Source organism: Scedosporium apiospermum, assembly GCF_000732125.1.
Source record: "Scedosporium apiospermum strain IHEM 14462 chromosome Unknown SEQ_SAPIO_0086, whole genome shotgun sequence".
NCBI lineage: Eukaryota > Fungi > Ascomycota > Sordariomycetes > Microascales > Microascaceae > Scedosporium > Scedosporium apiospermum.
Window position 1 is genome coordinate 1699515 of NW_015971787.1, and position 17311 is coordinate 1716825.

The 17311-nt window shown below is 51.4% G+C and overlaps 4 protein-coding genes and 1 pseudogene across 4 annotated transcripts; 4 read left to right on the top strand and 1 right to left on the bottom strand.

The window, feature by feature from the left end:
• Positions 1-4: 4 nt before the first annotated feature.
• SAPIO_CDS2700 (Carbon catabolite-derepressing protein kinase) lies at positions 5-2434 on the bottom strand (the record flags this gene model as incomplete). Its single annotated transcript, XM_016785654.1, has 4 exons — positions 5-255; positions 343-990; positions 1127-1962; positions 2055-2434. 4 exons carry the CDS (start codon positions 2432-2434, stop codon positions 5-7), a joined length of 2115 nt encoding a protein of 704 aa, XP_016645030.1.
• A 5015-nt stretch (positions 2435-7449) lies between these two features.
• On the top strand, positions 7450-7902 carry SAPIO_CDS2701 (annotated as a pseudogene; the record flags this gene model as incomplete).
• Positions 7903-9829: 1927 nt separating this feature from the next.
• Positions 9830-10914, top strand: SAPIO_CDS2702 (uncharacterized protein; the record flags this gene model as incomplete). Its single annotated transcript, XM_016785655.1, has 2 exons — positions 9830-10434; positions 10563-10914. 2 exons carry the CDS (start codon positions 9830-9832, stop codon positions 10912-10914), a joined length of 957 nt encoding a protein of 318 aa, XP_016645031.1.
• Positions 10915-11488: 574 nt separating this feature from the next.
• SAPIO_CDS2703 (Uncharacterized protein) lies at positions 11489-13178 on the top strand (the record flags this gene model as incomplete). The annotated part of the gene is made up of 2 exons (XM_016785656.1): positions 11489-11590; positions 11700-13178. 2 exons carry the CDS (start codon positions 11489-11491, stop codon positions 13176-13178), a joined length of 1581 nt encoding a protein of 526 aa, XP_016645032.1.
• Positions 13179-14534: 1356 nt separating this feature from the next.
• On the top strand, positions 14535-15232 carry SAPIO_CDS2704 (uncharacterized protein; the record flags this gene model as incomplete). The annotated part of the gene is made up of 3 exons (XM_016785657.1): positions 14535-14645; positions 14731-15085; positions 15165-15232. 3 exons carry the CDS (start codon positions 14535-14537, stop codon positions 15230-15232), a joined length of 534 nt encoding a protein of 177 aa, XP_016645033.1.
• Positions 15233-17311: the final 2079 nt, after the last annotated feature.

Sequence of the window (17311 nt, forward strand, 5' to 3'; positions counted from 1 at the left end):
GGCCTTAGTCACCGGATTCGGCGAGTTGCATTATCAAACGAGCAGCCATGTCCAGGAACGGGAAAGGACTCATAACCTCTTTGTCGTCCAGAAGTCTCCTGTCATGTGTCTCGTATCCGGAGCACTTGAAGTCGACCAAGAATCCGGAGGGCTCCATGTCGTATATCTGAATGTCAAGGTGCATAGCCACGAAGGCTCCCGGATCTCGCGCACTTTCTTGGTCATCCGTCCTAGGGAACGCACTTTTCCCGAGGGCTAGATCAAAGGAGATGGTTAGTATGATGTCTCTAAGTAGCAAAGGCTAGAGAAGAAAAGGTACGCTCGGAAATAAACTCGACTTACTGCCTGTTTCCCAGCGAACTTTGATCCGCCATGGATCGGCTGGCAGCTTATATCGCCGTGAGGGATCCGTGCTGCTCGCCGAATGATCGTATCTCCGTAGAGGAGCTCCATTGTAGTCGTCAGCGAAGCTCCCATCCGCGCTTTGCAAACTCTCACCATCCGCCCGATCATCCTCGCTTTCTTGCGCATGGACTTTGTCATAGTCCTCATCGGGCAGATACGTCGCGCCGAGCTTGTGGAGAGCCTTGTGGATGCAAAGCAGTGCTTCCCACGGCGCACTACGCGATCGGATGCCGAACTGCCACCGCACCGGCTTCTGCTTCTTGGGAGGATTGACGGGGGTGAGGCTGTGTGGCCGCCCGCTCGCCTCCTCAAGGCGAATCTGACTGGTTCGTGAATGTGGGTTGAGACGTCGGGCCGTCTCCTCCTTGACGTTCTCCGGGCGAGCTCTCGATGGTTCCTCGAGTTTATCAGGTGGGGAAGGACTGTCGTCTACTCCTGCCTTTGCTCTCTCGATGAAGTCCTTGTGGTAAGCTGGCAAGCTACTCGGCAAGATACCAACTTTGTTGGTATAGGGTCTGGGCGTCGGGACAGATGAGGCTGTTGAGCGGGCAGATGACATCGAGGGCAAGGGGCTGGTTGCGGTTTCTGTCGCCGTACTTAAAGGTGTTATTCCTTCTGCGAGGAGGGGGGGGGGGGGGGGGTGAACATATGTTAGCGCGCTTCAACGGCTGGGGCAGAAATAATATCGCCAAAGATAGGAAGAGTTCGCCGAACGACTTACGATTCACTTCCATCAGCTTGTTCTCACGAATAATCATGTAGGCATCCTTGATGGTCGACGGCTCCTCAGACTCCAGGGCCTCCTCGACATCCTTCTTCCCGTAGCCCATGGTCTTGCTGATTTTGTTGGTGACCTCCTCGTGGAGCATTTCCTGGACCTTAGGGGGAGCACCGGGCGCGATATCGCTCTTCTTAATAGCCTTGTTCGGATCGACACCGGTGTTCAGGAACTCTTCGACCGTGGGCTGAAGATATTGAGGGAGATCCGTCATGAACCACGGGTCTTCTCTGATCTGCTCGATGGTGATTCGTTGGACAGGGTTGACGACCAACATCCTCTTGATGAGATTGACGGCACCGGGTGCCATCCACTGGGGTATCGTATAGGATCCCTTTGCGATCTTAGCAAAGAGGCTTGGGATATGGTCGTCGTCGAAAGGTAACCGTCCGGCGAGCAAAACGTAGAGAATCACACCGCAACTCCAGACGTCCACTTCGGGTCCGGCGTAGAGCTTTCCACCGATAACTTCTGGTGCAGCATAATTGGGACTTCCACAACTAGTCTTTAGGAAATTCCCGTCTGTCATAATGTTGCTGAGACCGAAATCGGCAATTTTGACGTTGAGATTGTCGTCGAGCAAGAGGTTCTCCGGTTTCAGATCTCGGTGGACGATCTTGTGGCGATGGCAATACTCGACAGCACATATCATCTGCTGGAAGAAGCGTCTCGCCTCAGCCTCTTTCATGCGGCCATTCTGCACAATGTAATCAAACAATTCGCCGCCGGCGTACTCTAACACCATGACGATCTCGGTCGGGGTCTTGATGACTGTGTATCTAAACCGGGCAAGGTCGTGGTGTCAGCGACAGAGAGGTCAAAGCATAGCAAGGCACTCTACGTATGATATAGAGGATAGAGGACTTCATACAGTTTGATGATGTGGGGATGGCGCAGAAGTTGGAGATATTCGATCTCTCGCTCGACCCGCCCAGCCATATCCCTGCTGATGAGCTTCTTCCGGGCAATGATCTTGAGAGCGACCTGCTGACCAGTGTGTATGTGGACGGCGAGTTTGACTTTTCCGAAGGACCCCTCTCCAAGGGTCCTGATGGGCCTGTAGGCGCCGATGCGTTGCTCGGTCTTAATCTTTTCGCGAAGGGGACCTCTAGGGCTGTTGGTCCTCCGTGGCTGGGCATGCGGATCTGTACCGTCGTGGTCGTGAGACCTTCCGGTACCGGTGTGTTTTCGGCGAACTTGGGATGAGAGTGACATTGTCAACTCCTCATCCTCGAATCCTCTGGGAGCCATGGTTGCTTTATGGGCTATCGACGATGACGACGTTTATGGGCTGTTTGGTTTGGGAGAGGAGGGTTCAATTGTTGGACGGTGACGGCGCCCCTCTGCCCTTTGGCGACGTTGGCTGACAAGTCACAACACTGGGAAGGAGGGGATGTGGAGTGGGTGTGGGCGGGTCCTGCTTTCCCACAGTGTCTGATATCGCACAGGCGGGTTGTGACGACACAACTGCACTGCGACTTCCTTCAAATATTAGCCCCTAATCCCTTGTAAGCATTCAGTAATCGACCCGACAACTCGGCTTTTTAGCGCTGAGAAGCCCTACTACGGACACACGCACATTGAGCTATTATCTCTTCCGTTGGGGATAGTGCGTAGCATCGATCAATGCGCTAGACTCGAACAGCCCATCCACAGTTAAATACTGCGTCCATTAGAGCCCTTAATCTTAGAATTGCCCCCATGAGCCCTTCATGAGCACGACTTGGAAGACAGCATGACCCCACCTTCCTGTCAAATATTACCGAGCACCATTGATGAAGCTTCCAGACTTTCGACCCTCACGAACCAACGCCCATAGTTTAGCCGAACCGAGCCACAAAGTTCCTCTCAACACAATTCACAATCTACTTGGTACTTTCATTATCTCAACATCCCTCTTCTAAGAGCTGGTTGACTGATTCAGTTCATCGATTCCCCAGGTATCTTATCTCGTCTGTAGACACCCGGGAGAAAAGAAAGGAGAGGGCAAAAAGAACGAAAAAGATGGGGGGACACAGCGTCCGTCACCTCTATCGATGAAGCTCTGAAAGATTCGCTTGCCATCGACACATATCGACTTCGTCCTGCCCGCCTCCTAAACCCAAACGTGCCAGCCGCGCCAATTCTGTCGATCCGCCCTCCCAAATGAGCTGCTCGCCCAGATCTCGAAGCAATTTCTTAATATATTCCCTTCGCCAGATAGGTGCAGAAGATGAGCTGTGGTGCGATCTAGCATTAAGAGACTCGGCGAGAACGTCCCGTGTAATAAGCAGCGGTAATTTCCGCTGAGTAACACCGGATACGGAGAACTTGATGCTGTAAGAAGCAAATAGGTGATTGTCCATCTGCTAACGGGAAGTATATCTTGAAGTCGCCAAAGCGGCTATCATACCATCGGCCGAGTGAAATCTAGGGTCCTTTGAGAAGATGAACAAGGTCAGAATCGAACATATCAAGGATTGCTAGCGCTGGTTCCTTCAGGTTATATGTGAACTGGACAAGACTGGGCAATAAACGAACACTTGTGAAAAGAAACAAAAGAGAAGGAAGTCCCGCGTCAGTGCTCGCCTCAACTTCATCATTGCGAAACGAAAACGGTGATTCGATAGGATTCCCGTCATCGTCTCCAAAAATCTCATTTCCATATCTCTGAGCCGGTTCTTCTAATCGACTCATGTGAAATGCACATAAGATGAGCCAGCGTGCCGGTCTCGAAGTGGACATATACCCCAGAGGGCAGAATGTCGATTTGGCGATCCAGCGATATCCCCCTGAGCTCCTTGGACCATGAGAAGGGCGGAGTGATACGTAGGCGTTGTTTGTAGTGGTTTACAAGAGCTGGCTCTCACCACATGGACGCTGGGGGGGACGAAGAGGAGCAAAGGATAAGGATATTGCCCCTCGGACATCTCACTCTCTTCCAGGAAGGATAAGGATCTAATCTGGCCCTTCCAGCAATTTGCTGTCTACATTGAGATATTGCCATGAGGCAAGTACGGCCAGCCTATGATTTCAAGGTTGACTCTTGATGTTTACCTCGCGAATTGGAGTGACGATGCTGCTCAGCTTCTCTCTGTCGTCACTTGTCAGGACCTGAAATTATCAGGCCCATGTCGTGAGCCTGGAATTAGGCTGCAACATCGTGGCGGTTGCCTGGAATCCATTCTCCCACCAACACCAACAACAAATGCACGTGATGTACCTTGATCGATGCCTATAAATTCCCCTCCAACCCTCCAGCATCTTTGGACTTTTTCTTCCCTTTTCTCTTCTTCATACTTACCTTGTCCAGCACTCGCCGCGCTCAAGAATGCGGTAGTGCAAGAAGGAGGACCTGCATTGCACATCGCGGAGTCGGCCTTTTTCGATTGTCCTTCATGGGCCGTCGGGGGCGCAATTTTTGATTTTCTTCATCTTTTCATCGTGTTGGCTGCCTGGAGCAGCTGCCCGAAGAAGAGGGGCACCATGGGACTTGTCCCACAGTGTCGCGAGAAGCGTAACCTCCATGGCAAGAAATAAATACCCTGGTCGTAGAGGTTGAACGACTTCTCGGAAATTTCTCAGGATAGATCAAAGTACGGAAGTAGAGCTCAAGGGAATCGATGTGAAAATGTAGTTTAGAACCGCCCGCAAAGTTGCTCATATACATACACCCAAAGAAAAGACGTCGCTGCCCGTATCATGGACTCCCATGCCGTTTCCTTCCCATTTTTTCCGGTAATTTTGGACAGGTCCAAGAACCCCTATCCTTCAAACATCTCCAAGCCCTCACATTCATTACATGCTCCCTTTGCAGGCTCAGTGCTCATTCAGTGCTTCGCTGTGATGTTTTAAGATCCGCTAGCAAGTTGCCAAGTCAGTTGCATCGAGACGCTAAGCTCTAGCTGAGAGGTTATCTCCACGAATGGGAGCACCAACCCAATTCGGGCTACAGCTAATAAATTGTGAGCTTGGCAGGAGTCGCAGGACACGAGAAACCATCCAGAAAGAGCCTTCAGGGGAAGCCATCGCTGTGTTCGACCATAATAATTCGTATAGTCCCTATACAGAGTGATCCGGTTTTTTTTTTTTTTTTTTTTTTTTTTTTTTTTTTCAGCAATTGTTTGTGTCGTAGCAGCGGCATCGCTCCCTTGCTTTGTATGTATTGAGAATCACCAAGCCCACAACTCTCTAATTACCGCGTACGAAGCTAGAGATTGAGGGTTTGCTTCGTAATTATAAGCATTAAAAGGGGCAAATGGAATGCTGGAGGCTCAGAAATTGATAGTGGATCTGCAAGGGACTCCATCGCCCCCATTTAACGGCATACAATCCGGGACTCGCCCTGAACCCCCAATGGAAGCTAGACAACCCACTTACGAAGTACTTCGTTCTTCGTAGCAAAGCGGCATTATTATATGCTAGATGCGCTGGGCATCAACCTTGGCTGCGCACTCGCAGCCTCTCAGGCGCATCTTGAGATCCACGCTCATGTCGTTAGCGGCGGGATTGTGCGCACAGTTGGGGAAGGTCTCCACTACTGAAGCCACCAGCTGAAGACATTGGCTGTGAAAGCAAAAGCCTCAATGAAATGTTTGTGCTTGTCCCAAAGCGTGCTGGGCTCGACCAGTTTGCATACAAGTTCCAAGTCCCGAAATCAGATGGCATGTAAAGTTGTAAAGTATCAGAGGTTCGATGAGTTCAAAATCAGTTGTTGCCTCGATATGTAACGTTCCGGTTTGGTTTGGGATTTGTGTTCGGCGCATTGAGCAGAGGTAATATAAGGTGAGGGGGCGGCCTCCCGTGTTTGAGCTCTCGACTGGCTATTGACGGCGTCCGCCATAGTGGTTCAGGCCCGCCTTTAATCTCGTACCAGGCAAGCGCCCTGCTCGTACCACCCTGGTCAGAGTGGGGTATTGAACGAATTTGGCAGGGAGAACCAATGGGATTGGCGACCCGAGTGCCATTGATCGCTCCCAGTAATTAGTTGCAGATTAGCTCCTGCTCTGGACTACCAAGGCCGTTGTTGCTGCGAAGTACCAGATAACCCTGATGACTTCGTGCAAGTACCTACCCTGAACCTGCTTCCCTCCCCGTGCTGAGATTGCTGGTTGCGCACCCTTGTCAGAGTACCTCGTTATCTTCCGAAGCTCTGTGTTACTTGTCGCCCCTCAACCATTTCCAAAAGAACATCTGAATCCTTTTTTTTGCACTTTCCACCTTCCACCTTCCACCAGTTCGAGGGGCAAAGCCGGATTGGACTGGGCCTTTCCTGACTGCGTAATGCTTGACTCGGGTGGAAATTAGTTTGCTTGGTCGTTGAAAGACAGCATTTCCCAGGCTGGGAACCTGTTATATAATAATATTCGTCCATTGATCAATTGATCCATTGCCACTCTTGCCATCATCTGTTGTCCTTGATCCATATCCGCAATCGCATCCAGGATTGATTCCTTTCTTCTTCCCCTCATCATCTATTAATTTCCTTATCATACACTACATACTTGTAGCTCGTTGAATCAGGCATATCAATTGGTCCCTCGAGCGAATAGCTCGTATCTCCATCCGCTGCAGCAATCCATCCACGACGCTCCTGCGGTCTACACCTACTTTATTCCCACTTTCTGATAATAGCACCCAGTCACGTCACTTTCCGGTCACCCTTCAAACCTGACGTCGCAGCTCTCCGAGCCTACTCCGCATCGAACGACAGACTCCTGCAACACGAACCCTGCCGCCCATCTGTTCGAGATCATTTATACTGCCCGTGCCCAGGGACCTCTACTCCGGACTCTCCACTGATCGAGACCGCTCAGCTCAAACTAGCACGGAAAAATATTCTTGTCACCCTCTTTGACAGCTTTTGAAAGGACAATTGGCTCATCATCCTTGCTCTGCATATGCGGCCCTATTGTGCAATAGCTTCTCTGCAACCAACGCTGCAAGCCGACTTATTTGTCCTACACAGTAGGATACGCTCGAGACCACCTTAAAAAGGTTGCTAGAATCCGTCATCGGTCTCGCCATCGCAATTACTACGTAAAGTTCGGCATGGGTTCCCACGATCTCTCTTTGCCATAAAGCTCATTTATACTACATGACACCTCGCCCCCGGTCTGGTACCAATTTCCCGGTCCTCCATCGCCCATTTCGTCGAAACATCCCTTTATTTCGGACTCTCAACTTTAATTTCCCCCCTTTGACAACTTCAAACCACGAAGTACTATAAACCAATCCCCTTGGCACACACACAGCCGTTCGGGCAGAAACTTTTGAGCAACATCACGATGGGATTGACAGCAGAAGTCCACAACATGGACACTACCGACTACAAGAACATGGCTTATCAAGAATATCTCCGCCTCAACAGTCAACATGACAGGATACGGGAAAGCTTGGACCTGATCCGCGGCAGCTCTACATTGGGCGATTCTACCACTACGTCCCCGTCTCTATCTCCGACCCGAAGCGCCGGTCGCCACCGGTTCGCCTCTCCACCCGTCAGCCGCCGCGATAACCGAACTCTTGAAACTATCCTTGACGAAGCTACTCTTTGCGAGATTGCCACACGAGAACAGCAGCTGCTCGATGTTAACGAGGGCATCAAGCGCGCATTAACCGAACTGCTCAATTGCGACCTTGTCCGCGCCGATAAGCCCTTTCGCACATGGGTGCAGAGCCGCCTCTTAGAAACCGAGAAGGAGCTCAGGTCAAGGCGCCGGAGGAGATGTGCCATATAACCCACGGACACCCAGAAAGACTGCGAACGAAAGAAGAGGGTATATCGAGAGGGCTGTTATTGTTACCGTCACGGCCATACACTACTGCCATTGTGCATAATGATATTGTTAATCACTTCCTTTGGGGCATTGGAGTTTCTGGCACGGCGGCATAGGCCGGATTGGTGGTTCAAGGCGTCATTCGATTCTCAAGCATGTTTATATTTTTCATGACCCAGTTTCTTGTTCTTTATTTTCTTATTCTCGTTATTAATTCTCTTTTTCCCTTTTCCAATTCCTACTTTCTACATTCTACGCTTCATTTGGACAGAGGATAGCATTCGGTCTAGGATATACCTCCGGTTGGATTATTGATGGACACGACGTTGAATTGGCGATTCCTTCTTGGGGCCGGATGCACACTCATGTTTTTTTTGGGCAAAAGATAGAAACAGGGAAATACATAATACCCACCCAGCACACGCTTGGGGTGTTGAATTCGCCTTTTGGTCAAGAGAGTATCTGAGACCCCATCCAATAGCAGTTGTCTTTTGGGACACACATTATCGTGAAACGCATCTAGCAGGTAAAGTCGTACGCATAAGAAACCTCCTAAAGCTTCACCGCCTGCTTCGAGTGCATCTGAGCTCTTTAGCTCGTACTGGCCTAGGCCTCCTTCCACACGACCTGCTCCACTTTGGAACAGGAAAAGAAAAGAAAATTGTCAGGCAAGTATGAAATGGCCAAATCACGAGATGGGAGGGATTGGGCAGCATTATTATCAGCTTGCATGCACGTATACGCATTTATACACATACATCTTACGAAGTCTGGAAGGGGAGGGGTGGGACCGCAGATGGGTTCCCCGGTTTTGTCGTGTCTGCATTTCGACGAATTCAACCTCCTTCAACTTTTCTTTTTAAGACGGTGGTCAATATTGCAAACGTCGAAGAGGGGAGAAGTGAAGGAGGGGCTGGTTGCGGAATCATGCGGCTTTGCTTCGTACGCCCTTTGCTTATCTTCTCTTGGTGTCTGGGGTTGTATTATTAGTTGACTGCGTCGGTTGCGCTGGCGATATCGGATGGGCGAGAGGCAGTTCCACTATCTTTGATCGATGAAACGGGGTCGCGGATTACCTTGCCCTGCGTTGGGGATGGATAGCGGCGGGTTTCTTGGTTGTCTAAGTCGTCTGGATCGGTTGGAGAATTACTACTTCCTATGTCCGTAGCTTTTGACTCGGGGATTTGGTATTATTACGATTGGATCGATAGCAAGAGCTTGGTTGTTCTAGCTCGGTGGGTTTATTCCGGGTTCTCTTCCGGTGCTGACGCCTTTATCGGAAAAGCCGATGGATCAATGGAGTCTCCCTTCAACTAGCAACACCCAAGTCTTGAAGTTCGCTCTACCTTCTCTCCTAAGACCAATCTGCCAGCTCCGCTCCATGGAGCTGCTGCTGTGTGGTAGGAAACTTGCCATAAAACCGACCGTAAAGACGTCGTAGTTTCCACTCTGTCGTGATCAATTGATGTTATCATTAAGCTGCGTGATGGTGGAATTCTCGCGAGGGGCTTATTAATTGAGCGCAACCAACAAGGACCCATCAAGGTCTGCCAACTGTGAGCAAGTTTGAGAACCAAGACCCCATCCAGCCGAAGCATCGGAAGACAACTACAATTATTAATCGTTGATGGGGTCAATATCGGATCCGGGTAGCTTCATCGGTTGGCAACGGGCTCCCCCAAACATTCCCACACGACAATTAAAGGGCGTAGAAGGGCATACTAGATTTACTTCATAAACTACAAAAGAGTCACCCCACTTACAACTCGAGACTCCCCCTCTTTCCAACAAAATTGAAGTTAACAACGATCCCTTCATCACACCACCGAATACGAAACCACGAGTAGAGTAGTAGTATAGTCTCAGGGCCTAGGGGAAAACAGAAACCATGACCTCATTCAAACCCTCGCGGATCCTGATCTTCGGTGCTACAGGGCAAATCGGATACTTCATCACCGAGGCCATCCTGTCTGCGAACCCCGCCTTCCCCCACGTCACCATCTTCACGAGCGAGAACACGGCCTCGACCAAGGCCGACCTCCTCAAGAACTGGACCTCCCGCGGCGCCTCCGTCATCACGGGAGACGTCACGGACAAGAACCAAGTCCTCGCCGCCTACAAGGACATCGACACGGTGGTTTCGGCCGTCGGCCGCAACGTCCTCGACCACCAGACGAATCTGCTGCAGTGGGCCGACGAGCAGGAGAATGGCAGCGTCAAGTGGTTCTTCCCGTCCGAGTACGGCACGGATATCGAGTATGGGCCCAAGAGCGCGACGGAGAAGCCGCATCAGCTGAAGCTGAAGGTGAGGAAGTTTGCGAGGGAGCAGCTGAAGAGGGTTAAGCCCACTTACCTCGTCACGGGGCCTTATGTGGATATGTACTTTACGCTGCCCGGCTTCAATGAGAGGATTGGAGGGTTCGATGTGAAGAATAAGAGGGCCATCTTGGTCGAGGATGGGAATGGCAAGGTGGGGTTCACCACCATGAGAGAGTAAGTCTTACGCAACCCATCTCTTCGCCTACGAAGCACAATTGCTGCATCCCCACGGAAAAGAAACAAGACCAAAAAAAGGAAAGGAAAAGAAAGGCAATAATCTAACACGTTTCCTTTTTCTACAGTGTTGGGAAGGGTGTGGTCGCGGCTCTGAAACATCCTGAGGCATCATTCGACCGAGCCGTCAAGATCCAGTCGTTTGTGGTAACACCCAAGGAGATCCTGGCTGAGTTCGAGAAGCAGACGGGTGGCCAGCCGTGGAAGGTGGAATACACTTCCCTCGACGACCTACGCAAGCTCGAGGACGATGCTTGGAAGGAAGGAAAGGGTTGGGCTACCCTAGCTACCCTTCGAAGGATATGGGCTGAGGGCGGCACGTTGTACGATAAGACGGACAACGAGGCTATTGATTTGCGGGATGAGGATTTGGAGAACCTTGAGACGACCGTGCAGAGGGAAATTGCAAAGAGCGCCTGAGCTGGAATTGAGCAGAAAACTTGAGCTGGTGTGGCCTTTATCTCGCATTTATAGCGCCGAATACCTCAAGTACCCATGGAATTATTGGATTGGGTATCGACCGTTTTCAGACATTTTGCTTTTGCGTTGAGTTGTCTTGAGAATAGACTATTTGGGCCGCTGCATACTTCGTACCTGTGTATTACTTGGTAATAACCTTGAAGCTGGTTAACCAACAAAGTCCAGTTGTCTTGGAAGAGGAGCTTCCAGGATCCCCATGTGATAGGGAATGCGCTGGGCAGTACTTGTAAAATACACAGGTAGGTACTTCGTACTTCGTACTTAGAGGTCAATTGAAGCAAGCTCTCCACAGTGTCTTCGACGCCCCGCGTCACCGTGTAATCAGCTTCATCGTGGTACGGTTGTACCTCGTGCTGTCTGACAATCCTCCAGTCTGCACTGGACAGACCACTGGTCAATGACCAGGGCTCCTCGTTCAGCTCAGCTCCCCCATCCAACACCAAGGAGGAGAGACCTGACGACCCAGCATTTTCATCCTCGCATCGTCCATCCCTCAAGTAATACCACTGCAATCATGTCGACCTCCTTGAGACAGTGCATTCGGGAGGTGAGCGTATACCTCATCCTCTTGGTCTTCATCTCGACTCTTGGACCCCTCCAATTCGGATATCACCTGGTACGTATGACCTTCCCCGTGAAGTCCCATGCAAGCGAAAGGCCTCCTCCCCGGATACACACGCTTTAGAAATCTAAATGCTGATGTGTTTTCTAACCTAACTCTCCAGGCCGAGCTCAACGCGCCGCAAGATGTCGTCACCTGCCAAAAGAAGTCCATCGGAGTCGCTCTCCTAGCGAGAGCCGCCAACTGGTTCGCCTCCGTCAAGCCCTCGCATAACAAGCAGGCCAGCTCCCAATCACCCTGGTTCCCCGACTGTATCCCCATGTCCGATGCCACCTTCGCGACCATATCCTCCGTCTTCACCATTGGCGGTCTCATCGGAGCCCTCTCCGCCGGCCCGATATCGTCGAAGAAAGGTCGCCTCCCTGCTATGCGGTTGACGGCTCTGTCCTATTTCATTGGTTCTCTTCTCGAAACCGTTGCCGGGGGCGTTTTCGTACTGGGCTCGGGACGCTTTATTACGGGCCTTGGAGCTGGTGCTTCGACCGTGATTGTTCCGCTTTATATTAGCGAGGTCGCACCACCCAAGGAGCGCGGCATCTTTGGTGCCATGACGCAAGTCTCCATCAATGTCGGCATTCTGGCTACTCAGACGCTGGGTTACTTCCTGAGCTACGGAAACGCTTGGAGATGGATCCTTGCTATCGGCTTGTTCCTGTCGACGGCTCAGGCGTTCGGTTTGGTGATAGTCCCTGAGAGCCCGGCTTGGCTTGCGGCTCATGGAAAGAGTGCCAAGGCGAGGAAGACGCTGCAGCGCATTCGAGGCAAGACCTTTGATATCAGCGAGGAGGTAGAGGGTTGGGCCAAGGATGACAACGACGATGATGATGTGGCGGCGGCTGAGGATGCACGCCTGCTCAGTCAAGCTGGCTCGGATCTTCCAACTACACCTACGATTGGCAGCAGACTTGCTGGGGGTCCTGTAGGACATCTGGGCTTCATTCAGGTCGTCCGGGACCCGCTCTACAGACCCGCCATCATCGCATGTGTAGGAATCATGTTCGCCCAGCAACTCTGCGGCATCAACTCCATCATTGTGTATTCAGTATCGCTGCTTGCCGACTTGCTCCCCATAAGCTCAGCCCTACTAACTATTGCCATTTCCTGCGTCAACCTCTTTATGACCATCGTCTGCTCCCCGCTCCCCGACCGCATCGGCCGCAAGACCTGCCTCCTCATCTCCATCATCGGCCAAGGATCTAGTTCCCTAGCCCTAGCCCTCTCGATCACCTTTGGCGCCAAGATCCTCTCAGCGCTTGCCGTGCTCTTCTTTGTCGGCTTCTTCGCCGTCGGCCTCGGCCCCGTGCCCTTCATCATGGCGTCGGAGCTCGTGGGGCAGGAGGCCGTGGGCGCCACGCAGTCGTGGTGCCTCGCGTCCAATTACACGGCGACTTTCTTGGTTGTGCAGTTCTTCCCCATTGTCAACAATTGGCTGAATGGCTGGTTGGGTGGCGCGGGGTGGGTCTACTTTGTCTTTGCAGGGTTTGCCCTGGGTTCGGCGGTGTTTGTATCTTGGAGGGTGCCGGAGACGTTGGGGAGAAAGGATGCTGATGAGGTTTGGGGCAGGACCAGGAGGATTGACTGAAGGGTTGATTGCGTGGACCTCCCCCTCTTGAGGGCCAATGGATAGTCATGCCGTGTTTCTTTTGCTTTTACTAGTTTTGGGCGTTTTTATGCAATGGGTTAATAGGCAGCGCAGGTTTGTCCTTGCTTGTTTGGTACTTGTTTGGTACTCTCGCTTACAGGCACGTTATGTTGGGCAGCTGCAGGGAATCTCTTTTGAGTGGGAGAATGATTGAAAGTGGCAGTGCCGTTGACATTCTTCGTGATCTTGGGGCGAGATGGGCCGTTTTGAAGGCAACCTCAGTCTTTCATGGCCGGTATATCGGATACCGAGCGTCCGCTGAGGAGCAGACACGACACATCGTGGAGGCGCAGCAAGTGGCTTCATGTACGTCCCCAATGTGATTGAGAGCCAAGTCTTAATTGGCCACTCGGGCCTGACTCTGGAAAGGTGAGGATCGAGCGGCAGCAATGGAGCACAATCCAGATGAACTATATCTGTTAGATGGCCTTTGTCCCTTTTGGTATTGCCACACGGGTCGTTGCCCGAGTCGAGAGTGTCCCTTACATGCATGATATTCCCTGTAGTAGTGGCAAAGGTTTCCCTTCGGAGCCTGTAGTGGCAGGGCATGGCGTGGAGAAGCTTGAACACCTCGGACTTTACTTCATTCCTGATATGCTCAGGGGTTGACTCGCCCGTGGCCTTCTTTTTGTGTTACAGTACCTTTGAAGCAAGCAACATTTCTGGGGGTTGGATGCTTGAACGTCTGGGCTGCAGGTAAGTCCAGACATACGAAGAATTCCAACCGATCAAGCCGGTCCAAGAAAAGGAATCGAACGTGCAATGCAGCGAACGATTAACCGGCTTCGTTATACTTCTTTATCGTCTGCCAACCGGAACTTCAAGCAGCCTCGGAGCAGCAGAAACATTCCAGCCGCCTCCAACGACGGCGAGAGTCGTGTGCTCGGGTTGTGCAAGGGGCGAATATCGGCGCCAATGACATCAAAGGAGCAGGCATCATCTCGTCGTTAACCGTGGGGGAAGAACGCAGACGAAAGGTTTCCGTCGATTTGGCTTCTTTGTACCACGATGCCGACTAGATTGCTCTCTCCTCTTTAGCTTTGTCGGTCATTGACCCATCATCAATGGACAGGGAGTGTCCAGGCAGGGCCGGGCAGTTACGAGACACGTACCCGGCTTCCATAAAGCCAGTATGAGGGGAATATGATGGCCTCTGTTAGTTTATAAAAACCAAGGACATGTCCTGTCGAAGGATGGTTGTTTTCGATGCAGTGGACGGGATGTCCGTTCTTACTAGCATTCACCTCTAGATTTCCCCGGGGAATTGTGCTGTTTCGTTTCGAACCGCTGTTCAAAATGCTCCGAAAACTAGCCCTTGCCATCCTCGCATGCTCGGTAGTCTTCGCTCTCCCACGGCCTCAAGGAGAGGTTGGCCAAGTGAGCCTTCCTGAACATGACGTGCCAACTGTAAGTAGGTTCCCCCCACGACCAACCCCCTGCTCCGTCTCTCTCCCTCTCCCCTAAAAGAAGAGAGCTATTGACTCTCAAACAGCGTCTGGATAAGTGGGATGAGTTCCGGGTCGGTCTGTGCCGGTTCGAGCGGCACTGCCACCCCAGGTTCAAGCACAAGGACGTCAACTGGTACGATTTCCAAACCGCTGAGGGCGGGGTGTACGATATAATGTCACAAGTGTGCGAGAAAGCGCCGCTCAAGATGTCGTGGACCGGCGAGAATACATTCACCAAGGAATTCGGGAACGGGCCGCGGTATGCGAAAACCTCCTTCAAAATCGAGTGGATTCCGAATTGCGTGACGAAGGTGGAGGAGATGGAACCCAGGTTACCGCTTGGAGTGGACCATATGGACATCAACTGCTCGCACTTGCTCCGGGATAATTATAATCAATGTAAGCCCCACGTTTCCCGGTCCTGGAGAGAAAAGAAAAAGATCAGAACTCTTCCTAACTTCTTGTTGTTGGTTGTTAGGCGACAACGGTGGAGCCGGTGGCTGGACGGATGTTGGATGCTTGAGATATACGTTCCAACCGAAATGAGATACCACCGACGCAGTTTCCGCCGTCTCCCACTCCGACTGCTCTTCTCATCCATATTCCTCCCATTTCTCGGTCAACCAAGAGAGTTCTTTTGTTTTCGTCGATGCGAATTCGAAGTTCAAAATTTGAATTTCGTTCCTAATTTTATTTCAGTTCTTTTGCACATAAGCTCTGTTCGTCCAAGAAAGTCCAACAAGACTGGAGGTCATATATAGTTATAATTAGATAGCAACAACATCGACGATGTCTCTGGGTAGATCTGGATTGTTAACCCTGCGTGTGACAACAGGGAACTAAGGTAGAGAGATAGGGGTCGATCAGTGACTGTTGAAGGAGTGTGAATAGTCCATCCATGGCCAACCTCAGGCGTCATATAAGTCCACACTTTAGAAGAAGTCACGGTGAATAGTTTCCAACACAACCCGAAAGGCCGACCGAAGAGCAACGAGGCGTAGGTTAAGGGGGTGGAAACAGCTAGGGCCAAACGGGATCTTGAGAGGAGAGGGAAGGGAAGGGAAGGGATGGGATGGGATGGGATGGGATGGGATGACATGGGTACGGTTTCTCTCAATGTGAAGGTGCTTGTAGATATCGTGACTTGGAGTTTAGGCACGAGGAACGTGAGATACTTTGTGACTTTTGTTCCTGGACCAGCTTATATAACCGTTCAAGATACAATTATACCTTTATAATCTCTATTCGAACCTCAAACGCTGGTGAATGCTACCGAGTTTCTTTCTTTTCTCTCGTCCGCCTTTCCCTTGAAACAATGGACTTTCTATCTAGTTCGGCGTCCAATGTTGGTTACGAAATACCTTGACCGAGGTCGAGGGCGACTTGGGGCAACGATGGGGGAGATGATGGCCATGTGCTCCTTCGGTCCCGATCGCACTGCTGTTGACAGTGCATTCGACCTCTCGCAATGCATCTGCCAGCATCAGTATCAAATCTTTATCTGCAAAAGGATTCATATAAAAACACTGGTGTTTGCCGCATTGGCACATTGAAGGGTTCGTGATTATGGGATGGTCTTGGGACCCCGACGGCTGAGCAGACATCGGTCGATTTTCCAAGATGGTCAACATTCGATCGGAGATCCTAATGTCACTACCAAGGGAGGGCAGAACGAGGTCGAAGATCCCTTCTCACGATGCATGATGGGTGTTGTTGAATGGAGGATGGAGGATGAAGTGGGGTTTCTTGGCCTCCAATAATTGATCCGCTGCCAGGATGCTTCAGTCAGATTCAGCAAATCTGGCTCCGACCTGCAGGAGTTTTTCCACTTTATTCCAAGATCCCCACGTCTGTTTCTGCTTGTGCTTCGACTTCGGCGCATTATTACGAGGTTCAGCATATTATTGACGTAGTGCATTGCTCGCAAAGAGCGATGGAGGTTGATCCTAGTTGATAACAGCCAGCAGGCGTGCTTGAGGCACTCGAACCCCGCCAAGCCAGAGGTAACGAACCAGACAAGGGTCGAATCCCTGTAAGAGACTCTGAGACGACGGCACCTCCGTCAGAACCCCTCATCAGATCGAGAGCAATCAAAGCTGATTGATCCATTCATCGATCCCCCTCCCCCACCCTCTCTGGCTCTGCCCAGCTCTGGCTCCCTCTCCATCCCTCCAAGCTCCCGCGCTCGCGCTGGTGCTGGGCTTAAACTTGCATCACACTACTTCGTAAACCCAGACTTTGTGCAGCCCGATCCTTCGGCCTGACTTTGATCAATGTACGCGGGTGATTGCGCGAGGAATCCTGTGATTTTTCAGACTCTGCATACGATCCCTCCCATTCTAGTGGCCGGTTCTTCCCAATTCTTCCCAATCAACTCGTCCCCGTTCCCAGTCCCGTCCAGTCCCAACCAGTAGAAGAAAAAAGACTAGTGTATGCATCGTATCAAAAACCGCCGAGCAGTAGAGACGTCCTTGGATGGCACTGCCCCTCAACCGCTCAGCTGGACCAAGGCCATCATCGTGGAGATCCCGAACCATCCTTGACGCATTTCCACCCTCCTCTCTTATTATTCCTCCATCCCTGCGCGCCAGTGAGCCGTTTCTGCTTCCTTCGCCTAGAACCTTA